Raw genomic sequence first — 26890 nt, 5'->3', positions numbered from 1 at the left:
TATCGCTGCAGTATCGCAGCATTGTTATGTTGAAGTGTCCTCTCGGACACTTCAACATAACAATGCTCCAATTTGGTGTAGCATTGTTGTAATGCTGTGCAGTGTTCCTATTTGTGAAGAGACATCAGGTGTTACATTTGAGCAGGAGTCCATCACATCTCAGTGGCGTAAACGCTCACTAAGACCACCACGACATCCATGTCATCGTCAATGCGATCGCAATGAGATCCTGATTATTTGACCAGCCAATGGCAGCATCGACCCACGTTTGAATGCTTTCATCTACTTATGCTTTGAGGTTTAACCTTTCTCCACACAATGCTTAATTATCTTCACTGAGGCATGACCAGGTGATCTCACCTGTATGCGATAAACTGTATTCATTCCAGACGGGTAATAGCATCCAAATTGCAGTACGGTTTCAAAACTGAAAATATCCACTGTATACGAAAGAAAGAACTATGTCTAATATATATATATACGAAAAATAAATCTATAATATGAGCAGTAGAAATCAAATATGAATAATAAACACGGAACGTGAAGGAAAACATTATTCCAGCAGAGATAAACATTATGATACGGCACATTGTTGACAGAGCACAAGTTAAGCACCTCATAAGCCTGGGTGAACAACGTGTGTGTGTGTGTGTGTGTGTGTGTGTGTGTGTGTGTGTGTGTGTGTGTGTGTGTGTGTGTGTGTGTCTACGTACCCTAGGCGGCGTGAAGCCCTGTGCACTCAACTGTCTGGCGGAGGGCTACAACTTCTACACCGAGCGCTCCCCGGCCGTCATAGACGGGACCCGTTGCCAGGCCGACTCCCTGGACATCTGCATCAACGGGGAATGCAAGGTAACGCGGCCCTGCCGGACACGTCCAGCGACGCGCCTCACCGGGCGCCACCTCGCCGGGCGCCACCTCGCCGTTCAACCTTCAGTCGGGGACAGTTGCCGTGGTAATCGCCGCGAGGTTTCTCGGCTGCCCGGGATTGGTCGCTTCAGGCCTTGATGGCTGTGTGGCTCCACGTTGACGCAACGCAAGGGGGCTTTACGGACCCTTTAAGTTCTTGCGGACCCTCCTTGCGTTCACCGCAAGGGCCTGACGTGCGCCTCCCAACACATTTTTAGCTTGCGTCGAGGCGACGCAGCATTAAGGGCTGTGATTGGTCCGCCCATCAAAAGCCCGACGCTGAACCAAAACGGGTTCACGACTTTGTCGAAGCGTCCGCGCGGTCATTGCGTTGCGTCGAAGTGGAACCATAACTGAGCCTTGAGGCGCCCCTCTCACTCCTAAGAGGACCTCATCCTTTCTGAATGGGTTTGTATTTCAATATACAAAGACAGAGGGTTCACGGCGTTCCCCGTGGAGAGCCTATAACGGCGAGTGAGCCGGTACGCTGATTTCACTTGTTTAGGAGATCTGTTAACCCGACGCCCCGGGTGGTTTGTTACACAGAACCATCTGGGAAGTCGTCCTTGAAAACGCCTCGGAAAAGGCGATGCGCTTCAAAAAAGCTCTTTGGCTAGGTGATGGGATGAACCATCGGTCAGTCAGTGTCCATCACGGAGTGGATCACGTCGTTTCCTCAAAGGACCCTGATTGGTCCCCAGCGGGGGGTGGTTCGGACACAAACGCATCTTTTGACACCCGGTGAGATGGATTCCTGCGGGATTGGTAATCTGGTGAGTCCAGCTGCCTCGCAAGGTTAGGAATCGATAGCAGCATCAAGAACACTTTTTGTAGAATTCAAGACGTTCTTGCTCTTGGATAGGAGCTCGGTGTGACTCACAGACTGCAGCCCAGTAATACTTTCCACCTATTTTGCCCCTTGCATACTGTGGAACAATCTAGCCTTCTGAATCGCTTAGAGTCGATTGTGAATTATGATTCACAATCATCAAAAGGAATCTTATCACGCTCTGCAGCTTGGACCAGAATTGTGTTTTGTATAAAACAGGAAACCCACATGCCCAACTTACAATTAAATGTTTAGTTAAAATAACCATTTAATAAACATGTATTATATCAGACTGAATGGGAAGCCATAACAACTGTTTCATGGGGGGGGGGTAAGGCTGGGTGAGGGCGGGCTTTAATGCCCTTTTTGTCACAAGATAATGGCACAGTGTGTCACGCAATGGGTGTGTATGCGTATATCTCTGTGTATTGCTGTGGCTTACAGAATGAGATCAACCTTTTGTTTCTTTTCGGCCTTGTAGACCACTGTGTGAATTTGTGACATCCCCTCCAGAATACTATCTGCAATGTCATAGAAACAAAACATAACAAACTGATTACGTTCATTTATCCATGAGCGTGCTTGGAATAAGCATAATTTGTTCACACAAAGCTGTATTATTTGTGGTCCAGTGGAGAGACTTCTTAGCTAGAAGGACTGGTTCTGTTTGTCGTGACGGAGGATCTCTGGAACACTTTTTGTTCCAGAGATTAGAGAACCTCAAAGGACCATGTTTGTGGACATGTGTTGCAGAGGGAGAGAGCTAGAGAGAAACAGGGGTAAAGAGAGAGATAGGGAGCGAGAGATGGGGACAGAGAGATATAGAGAGACAGAGAGGGAGGCAGAGAAAGAAAGTGAGAGGGAGGGAGGAAGAGAGAGGGGGAGGGATAGAGAGAAAGAGAGAGTGTGAGAGAGAAAGAGAGAGAGAGTGGCAGTGTCAGAGCGCTGAAAGGTTGCTGACATGAAAATAAGTGTTTGGAGCGCGAGGGTGAAAGAGAGAGAGGGCGAGAGAGGGCGAGAGAGGGCTCACTCAGGGCTTGGTCACACTACCTCCGTCCGTCGACGGATCTCATTGACTTTGAATGGGGCGCACACAGAATGCGTTGTGGGTCCGTCCGTCCATTCGGCTTCGTGGCCTGCATCAAAAAGTTGAGAAATGTTCAACTTTTCAGGCAGCGCCGGATCCGTCAGCCATCAGATCGCGGTTATGCAAATACACTCCACATGTAGCGGGAAGCGTCCGTTGACGGATGACCGAGGGCGTGTCTGATGTATAGGGGACTAGTCTGTGTACTGTAGACGCATACTGCAGCCAATCGAATCGCTTCCCGCTACAAAGCCGATGCGTGGATATAAATACAAAAGATGACGCAAACAACAGGTGACAAAAAACAATCGTATCATTTCACATCTCTTAAAAAAAAATTACGGCCGGAATTTTTCTGCTTCTTCCTGCCTGCGATTGCAAAATGGATCCAGTAGACGCGTGGAAGGTATTTGCATAACCGCGATATGATTGGCCGACGGATCCGCTGCCTGAAAAGTTGAACATTAATCAACTTTTTGATGCAGGACACGGACTGCATCAAAAAGCTATTTTTAAAGAAGGCCACGGAGCCGAATGGACGGACGGACCCACAATGAATTTCGCGAGCGCCCCATGCAAGGTCAATGAGAACAGTGTGAACAAGGTTTAGGAGAGAGAGAGCGCAAGAGAGAGAGAGCACAAGGGAGAGAGAGACACAGAGAGACAAAAGAATCGTTGGGATCTCGAAAAAAAGGACGTTCAAGGATGAAAACCTCACACACAGCAGTCCCTCACAGCGTGTTTGTGTGTGTGTGTGTGTGTGTGTGTGTGTGTGTGTGTGTGTGTGTGTGTGTGTGTGTGTGTGTGTGTGTGTGTGTGTGTGTGTGTGTGTGTGTGTGTGTGTGTGTGTCCTGCAACAGCATGTGGGCTGTGACAACATCCTGGGCTCGGACGCCAAGGAGGACCGCTGCCGTGTGTGTGGAGCAGACGGCAGCACATGTGAAGCCACTGAGGGCCTGTTCAACGATTCCCTACCGCGAGGAGGTACACACAGACACACACACACGCACGCATACGCACACACACGCACACATACACACACACATGCATGCGGGAAACAGGCGGGACACAACATATTAAAGGTCCCATGGCATGCTACTTTATGGATGCTTTAATCTAGATATTAGTGGGCCCCTAACACAGTATTTGAAGGCGTTCCCACAGAGAAAGGGGTGGTAACCATTTTCCTTATGACGACATATGGGGCCACATTCCAAATCCGAGTTCCTGAGCTTCCATTTTTTTCAAAGGCGAGCAGGATACCTAGTGCTCATTTTACACCAAACGCAAGTTTTAGCCTCTGGGGGACCATAGGCAGGCTAGGGGAACTCATATTAATGTTAGAAAACCTCATTAAGTGAGATTTTCATGCCATGGGACCTTTAAACACAGGGATACAACATATCATACACAGAGACATAACATATCATAAACAGGGACACATCATATCACAAACAGAGACACAACATATTATAAACAGAGACACAACACATTATAAACAGAGACAAAGAACGCATAGAGCATATTTCTACTTCTATGGCCTGCAAACCTTGGAAAAAAATATGTGTGTGTGTGTATCTGTGTGTGGTTGTGTGTGTGTGTGCATGCGGGCTTGCGCATGCTGCATACGTTTACGTGGATGTGTTTGTGTATGTGTGTGTATGTTCGTGCAGTGTGCACACATGTTCGTGCAGTTTCGACGCATGTCCTTGCGTGTGGGTGTGTATGTTTGTCGGTGTGTGTGTATGTCTGCACATACGTTGAATCATTTGGTCAGATTCATGTCGTTGATTCCATTCAATGCCGTGTTTTTTCTTTCGATTAATCCAACTCATGAACCACAAAATAAACTCATGCAACCTATCTTTCATGACATCAGAATCGTCCCTGCGTTGCCTCATGTTGTTTCTCATAGGCTACATGGAGGTGGTTCAGATACCAAAGGGCTCGGTCCACATCGAAATCAAAGAGGTCGGCATGTCCAAGAACTACATCGGTAAGTCGAGCGCTCTAAATCAATGTCGCCATCAAACAATAAGCCAAGCAAAACTTTTTAAGGACTTTTTTACGCCATGTATCTCGAAGCCGCTACTCACTCTGTTGTGCGCAGTGCAATAATGACCACAATCTGGGATCAATAAACAAATCTAATGTTTATTAAATGAACAACAACAGGCAATTAAAGAGTGATATTAGGATGTTTCCATTGTCAGTCTCCTCTCCGTCAACCGCCCCCTACCCCGAGCTATAAAGCTGGTTTAAATATCCAGTTGTCTTGCGAAACCCTCCTGAATCTCTCATCGATATGTAATGGCAAGCTTGGCCGTGGCCTGTACTCCTCCGTTCCAGACTAAACAAAAAAGATTTGCAACACCGGCAGGGTCGAAAACTAAAACAATCAAGAAAGTGGATTAAATTAGTTTTGTTTTTTGGAGCGTGGAGGGACGGCAGGGGGGGAACGATGACTTCCATTAACCCGAAGCATCAGTGGGTTGGCGTTGTTGAATTTATTGTCAATCCTGGGGTGGGATAGGGGGGGCGGGACTGAGGGAGTAAGACACACTTCACAACAGACAGCGGAGTTGAATTTACGACCGATTTCGGCTAAATTGTATCTTCTTTTTTTGGTGCGGTGGGGGGGGGGGGGGGGGGGGGGGTGGAAATGAAATATTTAATTCATTGTATGCCCATGTTTGAATTGCTGCTTACATTGAACTCGTATTTAAAGTGCCATGTTTGACTTGTCTTGTCTGGATGTTGTGGAACAAAAGCACATTGTGTTTCATACCGCCGCATTAAAACGATAACACTGTTACTCACTGTTTACATTTTCCAACACCAGCAGAAGATCGCCGTCCCTAAAGTGGAACGGTTCTGTCTGAATTGTTATACGCCGACAGTGAAAACGTGTTGAAATTCCACCGAGAAATGTTGATAGTATTGTCTCGTGTCCCATCTGTGTAAATACTGGATTGAAGGAAGAGTAGGACTACAGAGCCATAGAAAACGGGGCCTCCAAATTTGGCCCCAAGTCAACGTGTAGAAAGTAGATATTTCAGAGCTGTTGTCCCTGGAGACCAACCTTTTGTTGTGACGACCAGACAGATCGGTATTCATGACATCCATCCAAGCTTTCACCTGAAGTGTGAGTGTGTGTGTAGTGTGTGTTTCTTTTACTCCCCTCAAACCAAATGTGTGTGTGTGTTTGTGAGTGCACATGATAATTATTAGCATGGGCTTGAACTTCAATTTTATGTTTATCATCCTTTTTTTTATGTGCAAAGCAGTTTTAACGTTGGCTAAACAGATAAAGTTGCAGACAGATGTTTAAAAGTAGGCTTAAATGACGATCAATTACGGCAACCCTGTTTCAAAACAGCACTATCTCGTTAGATTTAACCGACCATTACTATTTACGATTCAGCCGTTTAGCAGACACTTACATCCAGAGCTTTTCTTTGATGCACGTCATTAATGAGCAGGTAGGGGTTAAGGGCGAGTCGGGACCATTCAGCTAAGATTAAAACAACCTAATCCCCTTACTAGACCATCCCGCCACATTCCCAATCGCTTGCTAATTAACATTAAAAAAATAGCGATTTATTTATGCATTTTTATGCTTTATGAAAGAGTGAGAAGGACAGGAAGCTATGGGAGATAGAGGGGAGGACAGGCAGCAAAGGACCACGGGCAGGACTCACATTTTTATTAATTCTTATAACTAACATTAAATAACATTTCTGTTCATTCTTTCCTGTGTCCTAGCGCTGAAATCGGAGGGAGATGACTACTACATCAACGGGGCTTGGACCATAGACTGGCCCCGGAAGTTCGACATCGCCGGCACCTCCTTCCACTACCGACGGCCCTCCGACGAACCCGAGTCCCTCGAGGCGCTGGGGGCCACCACCGAGGTCCTGGTTGTCATGGTACGCGGAATTCGGCAATATCCGATAATCGTGAATTCGTAAAAAAGAAATGAGGCTCTTAAGCGCTACAGGCCTCTTGACAAAATGTGTTTCATCTGGAGGGTGAGTTATCGTGAGTTTGGAATTTATTGATTATTGGGGGGAATAAGATAAGGAAAAGTTCTTATCTCTAGTCATGGGAGGTTGGGATGGGGTGGGGTAGGGTGAACACATGATCGATTCCATATGTGCGATGTCGATGATGCTATATTGATCCCCTGGGGGGCGAACTCAGTTGTTTGCGCTGCTTGGCAAACAGCTGTGACCTGAATTAGTTTTTTAGGGTAAGAAGTCCATAAAATTGCTTAAACTGTCAGAGATGTGGGCCAGGTCTTATTGTGTCTGTTTGTGTGTGTGTGTGTATATATGTGTCCGTGCTTGAGTGTTTCTGCGTGTGTCTCTGTGTGTGTGCTAGTGTGCGTGCGTGCTTGTTTGTGTGTGTCTGTGTGTTTGTGTGTGAGTTGGTTTTACTGGGTTCTTGGTTCCGCCTGACGTCTGCTAATACAAACAGGGCATCGCATGATCGCATGATGACTTGACGATTGAGGAATGAACGGATGAATGAGAATAACTGGGAAAACAATGAGATCAGGAAACATATGTGTTGATAAACACATTATTAACCTGTTAAGGATTTAACAGATAAATCACCCCTGGCTTCTTGTTGATTTATCCCTGCCTATATTCATCAAATCGGAGTGAATTCTCAACACTTAAGTAATAGTTTTTATTGTGCATGTTCAAGCACTTTGTAACACTTTATTAATGATAAACAATGTACTATTAAGTGTGTCTTGATTACGTTTGTCATGTATGTTGTGTAGTGTGAGTGTGTTCGTGTGTGTGTGTCTGTGATCGCGTCTCACATTATTTCCACAAATGCGACAGAACAGAGAGGTTTATTCCGCTTAAACCACAGTTACCATTAATTACTTTAATCTATATCAGTATTTTTTTTCAAACTCTTAGAAGGCAGAGGTGCCCCGTTTATGAAAAATCATGTACTTCCACCGATCCTTATGGACCAATCAGGAACAAGCAACCGCCCTGGCATAATCCAAATTCCTTTAACATCAACGTGGGTATCAATAACAGCATTCACCTTCTGAGTGTCCTCCATGCAGGTGCTGCTCCAGGAGCAGAACCAGGGCATCCGCTACAAGTTCAACGTGCCCATCCAGCGTACGGGGAGCGGGGACAACGAGGTGGGCTTCACCTGGTACCACCAGCCCTGGGCCGACTGCTCGGCAACCTGCGCCGGAGGTACGAGGCCCTCGGGCCCGGTGTGTGGACGCTCCCCCAGAACACCGTATACGGACATGCACTGAGCATACTGCTGCTGCTGACATACATGTGCACGAACACACACGCAAACTCCCTCCGATTGACCCACACACACACACACCGAACTGCACACACACACACACACACACACACATACAGACTCACTCCAACATACCTGCATGCAAACACATACACACTCACGCTAGTATACGTTCATGCACCAACACACACACACACACACACAAGCACACACACACACACACACACACACACACACACACACACACACACACACACACACACACACACACACACACACACACACACACACACACACCTAAACATATGTGAGCATGCACACACACCCACACACACACACTCCCACAATTACTCCAACACACACACACATACACACACACACTTTCACATCACTCCAACACACACACACTCATTCCAACATACTTGCACATGTACACACACACACACACACATACAGACTCACTCCAACATACCTGCATGCAAACACATACACACTCACGCTAGTATACGTTCACGCACCAACACACACACACACTCTCACACACACACACACACACACACACACACACACACACACACACACACACACACACACACACACACACACACACACACACACACACACACACACACACACACACACAAACACACACACACACACCTAAACATATGTGACCATGCACACACACCCACACACACACTCCCACAATTACTCCAACACACACACACATACACAAACACACTTTCACATCACTCCAACACACACACACTCATTCCAACATACTTGCACATGTACACACACACACACACACACACACACACTCAGCAAAAACCCGTGGAAGATTGCCACATACTGTTTTTCTAAAGTTATTTTTAAAAGGGTCTTACTTTCCTAGACATTCTTGACTACACGCTTAGCGGGTGTGTGTGTGTGTATGCGCGTAGTGGTTCTTTTGTTCATCTCCCCCCACAGAAACTAAACGCAGTGTCCCGTATCATCGTTTTAAGAAGGGTTCACCAAAATCATTACTTGGTCCTTCTTGTTGGGGCCATAATAAATGTGGTCGCTTTTTTCCTTTCCCACATCTCAGCCGCAGTTGATAAACACGGTGTCGTTTCTATGAATGAGATGCAGTCTTATGGTTCACTAGCCTTGCTTGAGATATAGGCCACGAGTCAGGAATCCAACTATTTTAGGCCCGAAACCACAGCAGACTTCTCTGCCAAGACCCCCCTGGCCCCAACCCACCCCACCCCACAAGAAAAAACAAAACGACTTAACCAAACCTTTTAGCCCAAAAGCAATGGGTTTCAAATAACAGAAAATAGTATTTCTCCCCAGTTGTCAAGCTCTGGAAGAGTTTTCCATATTTCTGCAGAAGCATGACCAAGTACGACCAGGGTTGCTTGGGGAGCCGTTCCATAGCTGAAGAATCCTTGGACTATTACTACTCTGCATCCCACAATGTCGTAAACTTGAATTGATGCTGAGAATGCGATTGATCTGAGACCGAAGTGCACCAAATGATTGATTAGCTAGATAGTTACACTAGCCTTCCTCAGTACGTTATGTTCCACTACTCATCAAATGTCGTTGGACATTGTGTCGCAATAGTGTTATCAGAATGATTTTAACAGACTTAGGTTGAGGGACGTATTGACTGCATTCAAAGGGAGCTCCAACGTTCTAGAACAGTAGCCCAGAGTCGTTTTGTCTGGGGGCACGTGCACCCACACACACACACACACACACACACACACATTCATACACGCACACATACGCATGCACGCACGCACGCATGCATGCACGCACACACCCACAGACACACACAAACACACACATTCATATTTTATTACATCTGCCAGACAAATCTGGTGCTGAATATGTCCCATGGGGATCAAGAGAAGCTGGTATGGCGCAGACACACTCTCTCACACACACACACACACACACACACACACACACACACACACACACACACACACACACACACACACACACACACACACACACACACACACACACACACACACACACACAGTGCACAGAGGGAGGTTGGTCAGTGATGGGGTAACTCTGTATCTGCGAGCCAAAGAAAAGAGTTTCTGCTCTGTAAAAGTGATTTGCCAAGATATCCTGCAAAGAAGGAGGAATTTACATGTCTGGATTTACTACACGCTGAAAGGGGGAGACCAGTTCAGCCCCAACAAGGCACCCAGCACAGAGGCCGGCTCCGGTCATACTATAGTTAAATGTGCATCGTATCTTTATTTGCCTATACCAAAGGGTTTACTTATTTTTTGCATGGATGTTTGTATAAATGTGTGTGTGTGTCAATATCTGTGTGTGTGTGTGTGTGTGTGTGTGTGTGTGTGTGTGTGTGTGTGTGTGTGTGTGTGTGTGTGTGTGTGTGTGTGCGTGCGTGCGTGCGTGTGTGTGCGACAGGCTCCCAGAAGCAGGAGATAGTGTGCAAGCGGCTGGACGATAACTCGGTGGTGCAGAACAGCTACTGTGACCTGGAGGGGAGGCCCTCGGAGAACCAGAGGGCCTGCAACACAGAGCCCTGCCCCCCCGAGTACGTACCCCCCCCACCCCGTCACCCTGCACCTCGTCCCACAGATCACACTACACACTCACAGGCCCAATCCCATTTCTACCCCTTACCCCTTCCCCTTACCCCTTCAAAACAAGGGGGAGGGGTAAGGGGAAGGGGTAAGGGGTAGAAATGGGATTGGGCCATAAGCTCAGGTCTGATGGCAGAGGAGCTCAAATCACGGTCAACGGGGCCTTTTACTTGCGTTGTCGCGTTGCTGGATTCGGGGATCTGTAAGTGCATGATTGGCCGTTCACAGTGAACACAAACCCGGCCAGCATTATTAAACTGAGTTTTAAGGTTTCCACTTTCCTTTGAGGTATCCACTCACAACAATGAGCTTTCTTCAGTCTCATCTTCAGCGAAACTCCACTTTCAGTATTCGGTTTCGTTACCTCAAAACACTGTGAATATTCCATTCTGTATAATGTACGCAATGTCTGTCTACATATGTTTATTTGTTATGGTCTTTTTGCACTATTATCTTGTTATGTCACTCTGTTACATGTTATATGTTGCGCGGTAAATATATTAATAGCACATTTTCACAATTTTCGGCCTGGCAATAATGTTCACTTTGACTCTGCCTTTGGCGGCACTGCGGCACAGGACAGAGTAACCTACCCCGTCTCTGGCCCACCTCTCCCTGGTCCTCCCAGGTGGTTCATCGGGGACTGGTCCGAGTGCGGGAAGACGTGTGACGGGGGCGTGAGGACCAGGACCGTGCTGTGCATCCGGCGGATCCAACCCGCCGAGGAGGAGACGGTGGAGGACAGCCACTGCCTCACCCACAGGCCCATCGAGAGGGAGCCCTGCAACAACCAGTCCTGCCCGCCGCAGTGGGTCACCCTGGACTGGTCCGAGGTACACCCGCCCCCAACGCTGGTTTGCATTGTGTGCTTGATGAAGCAATGGAAAAGAAAATTAACTTTTATGTGCATTTAAATGAGCTCGCATGATTAAACAGTATGTGAAATAACCCTTTTTTTTTTTTTAAATGGGTTTTGAATTGTTATACTGGCCTATCTCAGGATATGAAGCAATGACAAAGAAAATGTACATTTTTTGCTCATTTAAAGTCAACAGTTTTATATTTCGGTTTAGCTGTGGAAAGGTTCCCTTTCCTTCTTCAACTTTAAACTCAAATCCGGCAACGTACATCAAAGTACACCGAATATTAAAAGAATTATTTTAACGTGGCCAAACACACAGAGCAAATAACACAATACCAACTCTGCCTCGACAGAAATCCAGTGCTTTTGGCTCTGTCTGTCTCAGGTTCAGTGTAAGACTCTTACTGGAGTATCGCGTGGCAGAGGCTTAACAGTGATACCCCCCTCCCCCCCCCCCCTCTGCCTCTCCCCCCCCTCTGCCTCCCCCCCCCCCCCCCCCCTATGCCTCCCCCTGCTGTCCTCCAGTGCATTCCTAAATGCGGGCTGGGCTTAAAGCACCGCATCGTCCTGTGCAAGAGCAGCGACCAGACCAAGGCCTTCCCGCCCGCACACTGCCCCGGCCACGCCAAGCCCCCCGTCAGGATCCGCTGCAGCCTGGGCCGCTGCCCGCCCCCCAGATGGATCCCCGGCGAATGGGGACAGGTAAGGAGTGGCTCGCACGCATCCACACGGCGGCCATCTTTGATTGGTCTTTACTGTTTGGTTGATTGATTGGTTGATTGTATTTGACCATTTTGATATTAAATGTAAACAGCAGGCCGTATCATACATTAAAATACATAAAAAGTCAGGGATGACACAATAAAGCCCGAAGGATTGTTTCCATTCTGGTCCCTGGTTGTTTTATCCTAAGTGCCTCAGAGTGGGTTTTGAGATAGGAGCAGCTAGCGGTTAGGGTATTGCTCAAGGACGCCCTACAGGTTAGGTTGTGGGACTGAAGGGTTGAACCCAGAACCTTTTGGCTAGGAGTCACCCCAACCAGTAGACTAGTCCTGTACCGTTCAGCAAGACACATTGATCTGCTGCTGTACGAAGTGTGGAGTACATGTCATTAAGGAGCAGTCAGGGGTTAGGGCTCGGGTTACCTGCAGGTTAGGCGGTGGAATTTGGGTTCAAAACAGAGAACCATATTCGTAGGGTTGCAACCAGAATTGATGTAATCTAATTTTGATAATCGATTACTCTTTGAATTCATTTTTCAAGTACAAATAACAAATCATTTTATGATTAATGTTCGATTCAGTTCAAATCAAATATTAGTTTCATGGATCATTGTTAAAGAGTTTGGTTTTCCTTGGCTGCTTGTCTGACAAAGCAAAGCCGATTAAAACTTCACTTTGCACTGGGTTAGGCTCTGATGCATTTGCTATTATTTAAGTCATTTTATCGACTAAATGACTAATCGATCATTCAGGAGAAAAAATAAACAACAATGGTTTGATTAATCAACCACGAAAGTAATCCTGAGTCGGAGCCCGACTCAAGATAAGACCTGGGGTCTCAGAGGAGAATTGCTCAAGGACACCGAGGGGGATACAAACCCGGAACCTTATACAGCTGGGAGTGACAACACGTGGAGCACCAGCCCGCTCCACTAGCCCGCCAGACTATCCAGGGAGAGCTCTGGTTCTGTTCATAAATAAAGGCACAGTGTCAGCGGGGCTCTGACCTTTTGGCTTGGTCCAATCAACAGCCAGCAGGGGTAATCCTCTGGAGGAACCCAGAGGACTCTCTAACAGAACCAAGATGGAGCAGACGGCCCCCAGGTGCTGCTGAGCGATGAACTTAATTTATACTTGGAAGACACGCGTGCGTGTTTTCAAGGAAAAAGGCGATGACGTACGCTGCTTGTGCTTGTGTTTATGTTTGCAGTGGGTTACTGCTTTCTGTGTGCGTGTGTGTGTGTGTGAGAGTGTGTTGGGGTGCCGGCCGGGGGGGGGGGGGGGGGGGGGGGGGGAGGAGTTGTGTCTGTGTGCTGTCTGCTTGTTGGGTTGTGCGTCAGCATGTGTGTGTGCGTTTGTAGCGATGTGCATGTTTGTGTGGCTGTGTTCGTCTGTAAGGGGCCGTGTGCATGCGACTGTGTGCGTTTGTGTGAGAGAGAGACTGCGTGTCGGTGTGCAGTTGAGTGTGTGTGTGTTTCAGCATGTGTGTTTCTGCTTTTGCGTGTGTGTGTGTGTGTGTGTGTGTGTGTGTGTGTGTGTGTGACCTGCTCCTGTGCGCATGTGTTTCAACAGGTCTGGTGTGTGTGATCTGTGGCAGTTATATCCCCGCTGGCTGTTTGAAGTTTATCTCTGCCTCTCGATCACTTCCAAGAACGCGACTTAGGAGCACGCCCGGCACGTAGCATTCTCGGGCTAACCCCGCTCTGACTCGCTCTGTTCGTTAGGGCGATTGTCAGCCACATGTCCCGGTGAAATATAGAACTGTCACTGGAACAAGAGCCTTGTCATTCTTTGATATCTGGTTAACACTCGGTGCTCGTGTGTAAAAACAGGGGGGTTTCAAACACTGTCCTCACATGTGCAGGGCTACTCTACGCTTTGCTTGTGTTATGGGTTTGTATGTACTCAAATGATTCTTGCACTTTTTGGGCTATATCTTCATTTTTGATCTCACTTATTGTAAGCTGAATTAATTGAATGTAATGTCAACGAGTCCCCCCCCCCCCCCCCCGCCCTTAAAAAAACTGACGTGAAACACATCTCAGAAGTTCATCAGTGCCGGTAAACCTTTCTGTACTACGCAAGTCAAAAAAGAGGATTAGCTCGTTGGCTAGGTCTCCGCCGAAGACCAAAGTCCTCACGCGCAGAGGTCAACACTCCCGACGACACACAGCTGCTCCCCGCTTCAAACACACCACTTTGTGGTTCGCGTTTGAAACCCTCTCTCTCCGGGTTCCGAAAAGAAAAGGAGAGAAAAAGAAAAGTACGCGTTTCGCAAGCAGGCTGGTTTCCCAGGCTAGAAAGGTCATTGGCTGAAATCCCCTCTTAAGACTGGGCCCATTGATGCAGGCCATCTGTCAGGGCCCTAATAAAGACGCTGTAATTGGGAAGGGATGACATGTAGATCCCGGGCTTGCGTGGAGCCTCATCGGAGGTGACAGGGTGCGTGGCGGCGGGTGCGGGTGCGAGCCGAGGAACAGACAGACAGACAGACAGTCAGACACTCATGTCATGCTGGCGGACGGTCAACAGCCAGCTCAGCTGTACTGCAGCGCTGGCTCGCTGAGCAGCGCGTGTCAGTGCGAGTGCGTGCACGTGTGTGTGTTGTATCAACTTAATGTGACTTGAACCATTCTGCTTGTTATGTCTGTCTGCTATGGAACGCTTTGCACTCCTGAGCATCCCGGGAGGAGGGATCCCTCTGTCTGGGTTCCCTCTCAAGGTCTGTTCCTCGAAAACAAAGGGAGTTTTTCGTTGACCTTAAGAGGGCTGGGGGGGGGGGGGGGGTTGCAAATATATGCAAATATATGATGCTCTTGCTGAGAAAGTGTTATCGTATAGATGATTTACAGCCATATACACGACCCTCTTTGTTGTGTTAGAGGTAGTCACCAAGAAATAAGCAGAACAGGAGACCATGGGGGAGAACTTGTGCTTACTTGCTATCACAAGTCTTGTTTTCCAAAGCCTGATCTAAGTAACCCAATTATTTTGAAGAGCCATAATAGAGCTATATCAGGGATTACAGGGATTACAGGTACAAAACAGATTACTGCATTTTCTTGATCTCTCGTCTCCCTTCTTATCACAATGTTTGTTTGAAACAAACGTAGAAGAACACAAGCAGGGACTGGACTCATGTGGCCCCGGGCCGCAAAGTACAGCCGGTGAGAGAGAGCGGAGCGCTTCAGTTCTTCCTATCCTTTTGGGTGATTGGCTCAGACAGCTCAGTTTACCTGGAAGGATTAGGTACACCTGCACTACGTCATCCTGTGGGTACAAAATAATCACCCTTCATCGACTGATGGACTGATTGATTAAATTGCTCCAAAATAGCAGGGTAGGCCGGGTGGGATGAGGTCGCCGGTAAGTTGTTTTTCGCCCTGCGTGTCGAACCCGTAACCCGAAGTCAAGAGAGGACATCCCTGGGTGATATGCCCCGATGTCGACATACTCCTGAACCATGTTTCTGAATTGACAGCATTCAAGCAGAATGTTTTAATCAAAACGAGACGACTACATCTTAAGGTTTCGTTCCACGTCGACGCAACGCAAGGGGGCTTACCCATTACGTCCTTGCGGACCCTCCTTGCGTCCTAGGGGTCTAATATGCGGCTCCCAAAAATGTTTACCTTTTTTGCTGCTGCGTTGAGGCGATGCAGCAGCAAGTGATTGGTCCGGGTTCACGACTGCGTCGAAGCATCTGCGTGGTCATTGCGTTACGTCGACGTGGGACCAGAACTGAGCCTTTAGCTTAGTTAAGATGTAATCGTCTGTTGAACACTTTTTGGTGAGTCTTTTTTGACGGTCTGCCAAATTACAAAGAAACGGATATGTTGACCGTGTGCCCCGTCGGGTCGTCTCAGGAATTGATCACCTGACCGTGTGGTGACTCCTCGCTGTCTGTGTGTGTGTCCTCCTCCCAGTGTTCGGCCCAGTGCGGCCTGGGCCAGCAGATGAGGACCGTCCAGTGTCTGTCCTACACGGGGCAGATGTCTGCCGACTGCTCCGACTCCCTCCGGCCCACCACCATGCAGCAGTGTGAGAGCAAGTGTGACGCCGCCACGCCCATCCTCATCGGCGACGGTGAGACCATGGCACCCACGCACGCGCACACACACAGACACACACACATACGAAATGCAAAAAGCCCCCATGCAGTGCGTTTGTGTGTGTGTACTCATACACACACACACAAACGCACACACACACACACACACACACACACACACACACACACACACACAGGCAGGCACACATACACACAGACGCACACAGTCAAACTTGCCATGATTACCAACCACAATGAGTGCAAATGGAATCACAACCATGTAGATATGGCAACGTAGGGAAGAGCATAATCCAAGGGTATGGAAATTGAGTGTGTGTGTGTGTGTTGGCGTGTGCTAGGTGAACAGAAACACAAAACTCCATAGACAACAGTAAAGCATGGCAGGATTGGCGACCACAATACGAGAGAGAGAGAGAGAGAGAGAAAGAGGGAGAGGAGTTTCCATAAAAGAGCTCAAGTTTAGGCTAATTTACACACGCTTTGCATTTCTACAAAACGCAAATAAAAATACTGCGCCGTCTCCGTGGCCACATCCCTCCCCACGCCATCCCCAGCCTAACACGCCCGGCCGCCATGCTTGCACTAAACGATGCCAGCCACATTATTCTCCTCAGTAAAATGAACTGGATCCTGGCCCAATCGATTAGTCTCTCTCTCTCATCCACCCTAACCCACACCGTGTCGATCGCTGATCAGATGCATGAAGAAGGGGTCGCGGGGGTTTGTCGATTAGCCCTGCTACAGAGAAGAGCAGCTAGTGCTACGGTTGGCTAATGGGATTAGCTGAATGCTAATTGTTCTGCTGGGGGACAGCTCTGATGCAGCGTCTTGTGCCGTGTGGCCGGGCCAGGGCCCGGGCTGACGCCTAATAAGGGAAGACACCAGTACCCTGATAAGGCTCTTACAGTACATGTGTTCCTCCATCCAGCCCGAGAAAGGGAGTTTGTGTGTGAGAGTGTGTGTGTGTATCAGTGAGTCTATATCAGTGTGTGCGTGTGTGTGTGTGTCAGTAAGTCTATATTAGTGTGAGAGAGAGAGAGAGAGAGAGAGAGAGAGAGAGAGAGAGAGAGAGAGAGAGAGAGAGAGAGAGAGAGAAAGAGAGAGAGAGAGAGAGAGCGAAAGCGAGAGCGAGAGCGAGAGAGAGTGTGTGTGTGTGTGTGTCAGTAAGTCTATATCAGTGTGTGTGTGTGTGTGTGTGTGTGTGTGTGTGTGTGTGTGGTACAATGGCACTCTGCCCGGGTGCTGAACAAGACCAGGATCTGTCTCATTCTCTGTTGTTTCTGTGTCCAACTGTAGTTCCAGAGAGCACTAGCGCTGAGGTTAGTGGGTACCCCGTAGACCCCGTAACCACGGGAACAGAGGGGCTCTGCAGATTGCATATGGATATATTATTACACGTCACGTTGATAAACCCACAAATATAAAAATAGACAGTACATGTATATACACGCGACTAAGTCCATGTCAACAAAACCTTGCGGGCTAAATTCTGAAAATGAATTTTTTGGTTTCAAAACTATTCCATCTGGGGCGACACATTAGATCAACCCGCGATGTATAGAATATATAATATCATATAATATCATTTGATGCCTTGGAGCGACCCAGGGAGTCCCACCTGCGGTCATATGCTACATGTCATAGTGTCTCTTCCTCAACTCACTCTCCTTTCTCGAACTGTCTGTCATGTCCATTCAGTCAAGACATACCCAAGAATATATTAAAAAAACCTCCTGTTATTCCTGCGTTCTTCCCTGGGGAATGCTCCAAAGCGAATAATATATACACTAGGAAAAAGACGAATACATGGCTTCGGTGTGAAGATACGCCCTACACTGCATTGGTGTCGTCTTGGCCTGGCCGTTGAGTAATGTTATGCAATAGACGTATTAAATGTGTTGTCATTCGCCCTCGCTCTTCCAGAATGCAAGGATGTCAACAAGGTGGCGTACTGTCCACTGGTGCTGAAGTTTAAGTTCTGCAGCCGGGCCTACTTCAGACAGATGTGCTGCAAGACCTGTCAAGGGCACTGAGGAGGGACGGACGGACAGACGGAAAAGCCACAGAGGACAAAAACTAAGATGGAGGACAGGCGGGGGTAAGCAATGGGAGGAAGACTAAAAGAGCAGACTGGCATTTAGAGAGTGCGAGAGACAGGGAAATGTACACTGTGGGGAGAGGGAGAGAGAGTACAGATTGACCTTTCCCACACCTCCCTGTGCCCTCCATGTTGGAACCCCAAACCACTGCTCAGCCAGAATGCTGACACAAACGTTTTTTTTTTTTTCATTTTTTGTATTCTTATTTTATTTTCACTTCTGTGAAGTGTAATTCGGAAGATTAATGTTAGTATTGTTATTTTATTATAATAATAATTATCGGTATAAGTGTTGGTCTTCCATCGTCTTGTTTTTATGAATCCAAAGTGCTGGACACGTCACACGGAGGATGGCCCTTAGGAACTGTTCTAGAAGATTCTACCACCTTTACATCGGACTTCATCCTTCTCGCCACGGCAGTGTTGCTGTCGGTTACGTCGCCTGATAATGTTTTTTCGGTGCACTTTTTCAGTTGTAATATTTCAACAAGTTAGAGAAATACGTATGTTACAATTCAAAATGTTTCTCTCTCACACACACACGCACACACACACATACACACACACATCAGCGTACTGTATATTTATTATACAATTCTAAGTCATGGTTTTGGTTTTGTTTTTTCATCATTGTTTGTGCATCATGTACTTGTGTCCTGAAAGTAGCCTACTGTCGGAAACTGTGTGTTTGTGTGTGTGTGTGTGTGTGTGTATAATGCGATTGCATTCGTATTAAATTTTGTGCTGGAATGAATGCACATGTTACATACTGTACTTATTTACAAACCCTTTCACATACTGTAACTCTTCTTTTTTTACTAATTGCAAAGGGTTCGTATACTATAGAATATAACATTAACCAAGGACCAGAAATCGGTCAAATAGATGATTTCACAAGGGTTTCTCCTCGTTGTCGTTGTGTTGTGTTTGCCGTTGTTATAATGCTTTTGTTGTGTTTTCATCCCACATAAGGGTGCCTTCTTTCCAGACAGTGTCATTAACGTGAGTCCAGAGCAGGCTTGGTCAGTTCCTCTGGTTTACCGAGAAGTCCTTGTCACACGGTGCCTAGGCCATGCCAAACACTGACTGTTACCCACCAAGCCTTTACCAACCATCCCTGCAGAGGAAGAGTGGGGAGGCAGAGGGAAGAAGGGGAGGAGAGGGCGTTTTTTGAAGGATATATTTTGAAGGACCATATTGTTGTTATTCCACTGCCAACGGCCGGTGCTGTGGTCCGCTTATTGGCATTGGAATTGCAAGGCAGAAAGCCGTACGCACACGTGTTGTGTAGTTGGAAAGTGTCCCATGGCTGCAACATTGAATCGATTAGGACATATAAGCATTCAACAGCCCGTAAAAAAACAAAGCTTTGTTATATGTTCAGGATTTACAGACACACAGACGCACACGCGCACACAAACCCACACACTCAAGTTCAAGTCGGTTTCCAGACTCCAAGTACCTGTTCCTACTCTTGATCATTGATTCTTCCAGCCTTCTTCTCTTCGGTACCATCTTCTCTTCCAAGTGAAAAACACACAGCCAACCGAACGGTGCTTCCTGCTCATGTGTTCCTACGGAGCGTCGCGTTTACCTTCCTCTTGAGGGCATCCAGCCGTCTCATGGTCTTCTAATGGTCGTCTCATAGTCTTCTGGTGCTATTCCATAGAGCAAACAATGAGACGGACGACATCATTTCCTATTGTTTTTTCTGTTATGGTTTCAATGCTGGTCATGTTATTGTTTTGTAAAATTCTTTCTCATATATATTTTTTAACTCACACTGGGAATTTTCCATGTGTCAATTGTATTGGTCGGTTTTATTTTGGGGGTGCTAACGATACGAGGACTTTGGCCCAAGTTTGTTGTTGGGGGTAGGGGGGGGGTTAAATCGTTGTAGGATTTCTACACCCGTGACATAATGTCATATGTCATAACTGGTTGAGTGGAGGGGACACCTATGGAAATTTGGGATTAAGTCGTCTATATGCAGACGATATTGTACTCTCGAGGGACAACGCTAAAAAGCGCTGAACGAGACGACTGAGGAGACCGAGCAACCCAGTCTCAGTGTCAAATCATCTTCTAAAACTGTTGCAACAAACAAGTCTCACTTACATTTTCTGCTGCTGCTGCTACTGCTACTTTAATTCCGTAGCCACCTTCAGTGTAAAGAAAAAAATATTATTGCAAGGTGTCATTTGTTCCCTTATCAAACCATGAATCGAGGAAATTATTAAAAAGACAATGAATTCGAAGAAGACTTTTTGAGACTGAATAAATACACGGGGGCTTCATCATGGCGATGAAGCCTCGTGCGTCTACTCCGAAACCCTCTGGAAAAACACGTTGACACTCAATCAAACTGGTACTCATTGCTGTGAACTTGGGGATGTTTGAATGTCACATTGATTATTATAGCTGTACTTTAAGTGCAAAAGAGAGATGCGAAGAGCAATATGTGATTAGTTTGCGTATATTTTATATTCAGTATTAATGTTGGTACACTGTTACATTTTTTTTTTTTCAAATGTAAATGATATGCTAATTTATTGCGTTGTGTCACTTGTCGTACCTTGTTTTCACTGCATGTAATTTTTTTATGTAAGCATAGTGAAAAAAAAGTGCAGTGAAATATTGGCCCTTCACAAACTTTTTTTTTTTTAAGTAGACAAAATAAAATCTAATAAAATAATAAAAAAGAGCCGGTTCGAAAGAGACTGTGTGTACAATTCATTCTTTCCCTGCTTGTCATAACACGTGATATCCAAGGGGACTCCCCGGCCAAACTAGCATCCAGTCTGAAACGTGTTGGTGTTACGGGCAACGCTTTTATCTCCAAAAAGTTAAGTTATTTACTTTTAAACGTTCTAAATATAACTCAAAAAGTAGATCAGACACACATCTGGTGTAGAGCGTGTGTACAGACTGATAAGGTGTATTGACGTTAGATACTGCATGCTGGTGATGCTGGTTGTGTATACATGCAGTCGGTTTAAATGTCACTGAACTAATGGGAATGGATGGAGCCAGTGACTCAATCCAACAGGATTAGCCTTACATGTCATACATTGGCTTCCATAGACCAGATTGGCTTGTAAAAATACCCAATGACACTTCATTATCAGTAATCATCTAAGTGATATTAGTGGTCTCTCCAACATAACACAACTATTAAAGTCATCTCATTAACAACGCTTATAAAGCCATGCAACAAACAATGTCTACCTCAAACTTTTTTGCTGATTCTAAAGAGCATCAAGCATCTGTCGTGTATTGTTCCATGATTATGGAAATATTCTTATTCGTTGGTCCCGGTCTGGATTCACTCTGAGGTAACCTAAGGTGTTCCTTCCCCCCCCCCCCCCCCCCCCCCCCGGTAATGAAATCCAAATAAACAATAAGTGGCCCACTTAGCAGGGAAACACCGGCCTCTGCTTTTAATCCACTGTCTCCCATTACGAGGGGAAGACAGATGGTGTGTTTGGGCTAATGCAGCCCGTTAAGAATACCTGTTTGTCTGGCCCAGCGGCCCGTCTCCTGCTGCTGGCAGTCGGCTGGGTTCTGTGATTACATTAAGCCGTACATTGCAGAGCTAGAGGTTGGGGGAGAGAGGGAGAAGGACATCGAGACAGAGAGAGAGAGACAGAGAGAGAGCGACAGACAGACAGACACAGGGAAATACAGAGAGAGAGAGAGAGAGAGAGAGAGAGAGAGAGAGAGAGAGAGAGAGAGAGAGAGAGAGAGAGAGAGAGACCGAGAGAGGGAGAGAGAGGGAGAGAGACAGTGACCGAGAGAGGGAGAGAGAATGGATGGATGGATTTCAGGCCGACGGGGAATGTTGAACACAATGGATGAAGCCAGAGTTAGCCGGTGTGGATTGCGTCAGACACGCAACTGTGTCAGTTTGAAATGAAAATGTGTTTAGAGTTCGCACACGACTCTAAGGAGTGTAAAGTCATAGCTTAGAGCATACTTTAATACAATGAATAACAGCACAAGTAACAAAATGAACAGGGTTTCCCTTTTCAAGGTAGTTATTGTGGTCATAGGACATACTAGGGGCCCCCATTTCACCACCAGGTGTGAAGTCGATCGGTCACTTCAAGATGTACCCTCCAGTGACATCAAGGAGTTTCCACCTAGGTCCAGGATGGATAGGCCGACCTAGAGTGACAGTTACTGAAGCCAATACTTGTTTTTAGAGCCGATAACACCCCCCCCTGCCCCCCAAACCAGCAAAAGTGAAGCGACCATATACAGTATAACACAGAGTACAACACCAGTGCAAGGATAGGAACCCGGCTTCACTCGGTGCATTGGGAGAACATCTATTTTAGACCCAAGGAATTGTGTTTGTGGCTGTCGGCTCCTTTGAGCGTTCCTCCCCAGGGGTGTGAGGGATCAGATAGGTGTGAAGCAACACAGATATCCTGCCCTTGCCTGGTTTTATCAGACCCATATCAAAGACCGCCGTGGTTTCTATTCTACGGGTGTCGTCGTCAAGTGTTGTGGGTGGGGTCCACCCGTGGGCCCTTCCTCTGTGGGGGAGAGCGATAAAAAAAGGAGCCAAAAAGTGCCCCCCCCCCCCCCCCCCCAGATGGTGTGATCCGAGACAGTGCATGCTTGGACCGAGGAGGTCTGACAGCCTGGAATGCTTCCCACACCTCCACCCCACCATGGAACCCCTACTGGGATGTGAAGGTCATGGTGGTAGCACCTGCTATCCACTCTGGGCTCCGGCTGGCTCCCACAGCTGAGGTCCAGATTATCCTCGAGGAGGTGGTGGAGGAGAAAGATCAAAGCAGCCCGGGGCTGGGGCAGCAGCGGCGGCAGAAGATGAAGAGGAAGAGTGAAAGTAGCCTCTTCACACTAGATTGCGGTTTCCACATTTCACGCGACAACAAACACACATTAAAATCACAGCAGACCGTTCAGCTGTGCGGTCAGCAGGCCTCGTCTCGTCAGCAGCTGTTCTGATTAACCTCTACCTGAGTGATTCCTCAACCTTTTTTTGGCCCCTGTCTCTAGCTCTGAAAATGTTGGTGACCCCCAACTTGAACTTTTGTGAATCTGCTCTTACCTAAATTGTTTTTAACCAAATCACCATATGTCGGTAACGTAACTTTGCTCTACTACAAACTAAGTGATCAGTAGTAGTTTGCACGTGGCTATGAATCATGAGGCAGTAAGTTTGTGTATAGATATACAGGACGTCTGAAAGGTTTTAAAAAAAAAATGGTGGGCATAAATCCATCATCAAATATCTATAGCTTATCTCACCCTTCTCCAGGGAATCCACCGCTCTAAAGCCTGAAGCAGAACTATACCCCAAAGACATTGTGAGGCTTGATGGGAACTAGATGAATGCTAATAGAGCTTGTCACATTGTGTTTGTTGTTTGTGTTTAAGCGCGCACCACTGCTTGATCTATTGGTTTGTTTGTGCGGGGACTATAAGGTGCATTACGGCCACGGTGGGTCGTCCACATCAATGACCACATCACCCAGATGCGACTTGAGAATACCAAAGTCTATTAAAGTAATTGTGCTCTTGGCCAATGGTTCTGGCCTGGCCGGTAGCTGGGGGCACTTTCTGGGCTTTTCCTGCTCTCAGAGCCTCTTCTCCTCCCTCCGTCTTGGCAGACCGGGTTCAGCCCCCGTCACTTAAGTAGATTATATTTATAGAGAATCAATAGGCACTCTACTGATGGGGCACAAGTGTAAACGGTGGATGAATAAATGCGATCATAAGAGTGAGATAATGCATCGGGTGGAGGGTTTTCTCCAACTTCCTTTGTTCCAGAGGTAAAGCATCGGGTTCTCTCTGTATATCTACAATGCAGGATGAATACCATCTCAAGAAACCAACGATACTTCCAAAAAGACGCTTGCGCAACGGGTGAACCTATTTGCAGGTTGAAAGCAATTAGTCGTCTCTGTTGCCTTTCCTGGAATGTTCAGGTACAGAAGTACAGAAGAGCGTGCAAATATGTCAGGAATCTTCAAAGAAATGCAGATTCCTGACGTATTGCTACGATGCTACCGTGGTCTAGACCGTCTTGAGACAGAGACAGAGCGAGAGAGAGAGAGAGAGAGCCAGCAGGGACACGACCGATGGAGAAATGGCTACAGCCATGTGCCCTTTGCACCACACCAGAGTACTCAACGTTTTCTGACAGAATCCCCAGCTGGAATGCCCTTGATGGGACATGTCGATCCTTGGCGGGAAGGAACAAACGCAAATTAGGTCTACCTCTGCTGCAGGTCAGTTCAGGTACAGTTCACATCCACTTTCACTTCAACCAATGGGCCACTGTGTTGCGTCCAAGATCGCAGCTACTCCTTCAATTTGGAGAAGGGATTGGTTCTGATCCTGAACATGCAGGAACGACGTGGCGAAGGTGAAGACTAACGTCTGGAGCTGATTCCATGCCGGGGACGAACCCGTTCAAGGTGAAGGAATTAGCCAGCAAAACAGCAGCGCTAGCCCCTGTGCTATAAATAGAAAAGTCTACAGGAAGTCCCATAGAGGATTGCTCTATGCTAATAGCGATAGCAAGCTAGTGAGACATCACAGTTGTGGGAATAGAGCACATTTTTACCAACTTTGGTCAACAGACACATAAAACACTCGTAGCCGCAGGATTATTAACAGACATAATGACAGCTGAAATTGAAATTAAGATAAACTAAAATTATAATTAGGTTAATGGAATACAGATGAAAATGTAAATCGCATTGAAGCATGTTTAACTTGATTTTGAAGTCATTAAATGGGTATATATATGTACTTTGTTTATAATGTTATTTATCAAATCTTTCTTGTAAAGTTTTATAGCTGGCAAACAACAATACTTTTGCAATATAACAACACCAATAAATCTTTTTAAAAAAAGGTTTAATGTGATGTCGGTCTCTCTCAGACTTAAAAGCTCAAATAAACCAAATTGTGGCAAGCTTTTCTGGACATGCTTGTGAAAAGTTGTCGTAATTAAACTTGATTGGTACTAGCTGTGATTTAGAACTCAAAGAGCCAAGAAGACACAATATGGCAGAGGCCGTTCCCTTCTTGGACACGTTAGTGTAATATTATTCTTACCTAAAGAATGAATCATTTAACAGCCATCTCTTAAAATATGAAAGAAAATCCTTAAATGGAGATATTTTCATCGAATCCATGGAAGAGGTTAGATAACAACCACCCTGTGTGTAATTTAATGCAAATTGACCATTTTGTTTGAGGTAAAATATTTTTGAGGTTTGAGTCTTTCAGTTTTGACCTTCCTCTTGGTTATACTGGTTGGACTGCATTTATTGTTTTGACTAGCTTTCTTCTATGCCCGCAAATCCTGGGAAATAGCGTTCATTCCTGATTGGTCTCGTCCAATTCCTTCGGATCCAAGGAATCGTATGCATAGAACTTATTTGGACCCGCTAGGGATCTTGGCGAGCCCCCGAGCTCTTGTCAGCGATAGTCCTCCTCACTGAGGCGACCACAGACCCACCAGCAAGAATTTAACACAATGCCGCGTCGCCCCGAAGGCCCTCGACTCGTTTTACCGGAGTCCCAAATGACGGAGTATTCTCACACCGCTTCTGCTGTAACACAAGTAGTACAGTGTGAATGCTATCCCATAAACACCGACCAGGGCACGCTTTCAACCGAGACAAACCTGGCATTAGAGGAAAGGCCATTTTATGAAGGAGGTTGGCAGGGAACACACAATCTACGACGACAGCAGAATATCAATGACGTGGTACTGTATAAAAGAAAATACTATTAAATACCTGCTTCCAAATCTCAATACATGCGAAGGTTACAGCTATTGTTTAATTGGGATGAATATTTTTTTTATTGGGCACTGAAGTACAACCTTGCAAATATGAAGTCATCTTCATGATGGACCAATACAAGACTGCTCTGTCCTTGGGAAGGGGGGGGGGGGGTGAATACACTACTGGAATAACAACCAGGAAATAACATAAGCCGTCCTTGCCCTTTCAATCTCATCAATTGTTTGTATGCTTTTGCTACAGTAGGAAAGTAACATTGTCAAAATGTTACCACTGTTACCCATTAACACACTGCCATCCATCACACGCATACACCGGTAGTAAGGCCATTCTTAAATTAAACCTTTTCTTTCTCTCTCTAGGAAAACATTCAAACACAAGACATGCCTGACACAAGAAGATACGTTTCTGTTCTACATGGTGCGAGAGAAGGATCCGTTTGCTATTTATAACTGGGGCCCACAAGGGCAAAGGGAGATAGTGGTCGAAAGGGAATAACCCGATAATGCTGTTAGCTTCCAATCTCATCAGGGGGGGGGGGGTCATGTGACAAAGCCGGTAGTAGGAGACTTCCTGCTCTGAGCCGTGCACCATGGGGG

General features: G+C 46.6%; 1 protein-coding gene across 3 annotated transcripts in view; it reads left to right on the top strand.

The window, feature by feature from the left end:
- The window catches only part of adamts6 (ADAM metallopeptidase with thrombospondin type 1 motif, 6), a 48699-nt gene extending 30101 nt beyond the window's left edge, over positions 1–18598 (top strand). For all 3 annotated transcript variants that reach the window (XM_030342027.1, XM_030342026.1, XM_030342025.1), the window contains exons 16-25: positions 719–852; positions 3686–3809; positions 4741–4821; positions 6591–6754; positions 7918–8056; positions 10563–10692; positions 11370–11574; positions 12129–12305; positions 16252–16411; positions 18321–18598. In XM_030342027.1, the coding sequence (XP_030197887.1) occupies positions 719–852; positions 3686–3809; positions 4741–4821; positions 6591–6754; positions 7918–8056; positions 10563–10692; positions 11370–11574; positions 12129–12305; positions 16252–16411; positions 18321–18430 (1424 nt within the window). In that variant the 3' untranslated portion in view covers positions 18431–18598. The remainder of the gene's footprint in view (positions 1–718; positions 853–3685; positions 3810–4740; positions 4822–6590; positions 6755–7917; positions 8057–10562; positions 10693–11369; positions 11575–12128; positions 12306–16251; positions 16412–18320) is intronic.
- The last annotated feature ends 8292 nt before the right edge of the window (positions 18599–26890 follow it).

Source organism: Gadus morhua, chromosome 19, assembly GCF_902167405.1.
Source record: "Gadus morhua chromosome 19, gadMor3.0, whole genome shotgun sequence".
Taxonomy (NCBI): domain Eukaryota; kingdom Metazoa; phylum Chordata; class Actinopteri; order Gadiformes; family Gadidae; genus Gadus; species Gadus morhua.
Note: the sequence above shows the minus strand (reverse complement) of the source record. Positions and strands in the feature narration are given on the sequence as shown.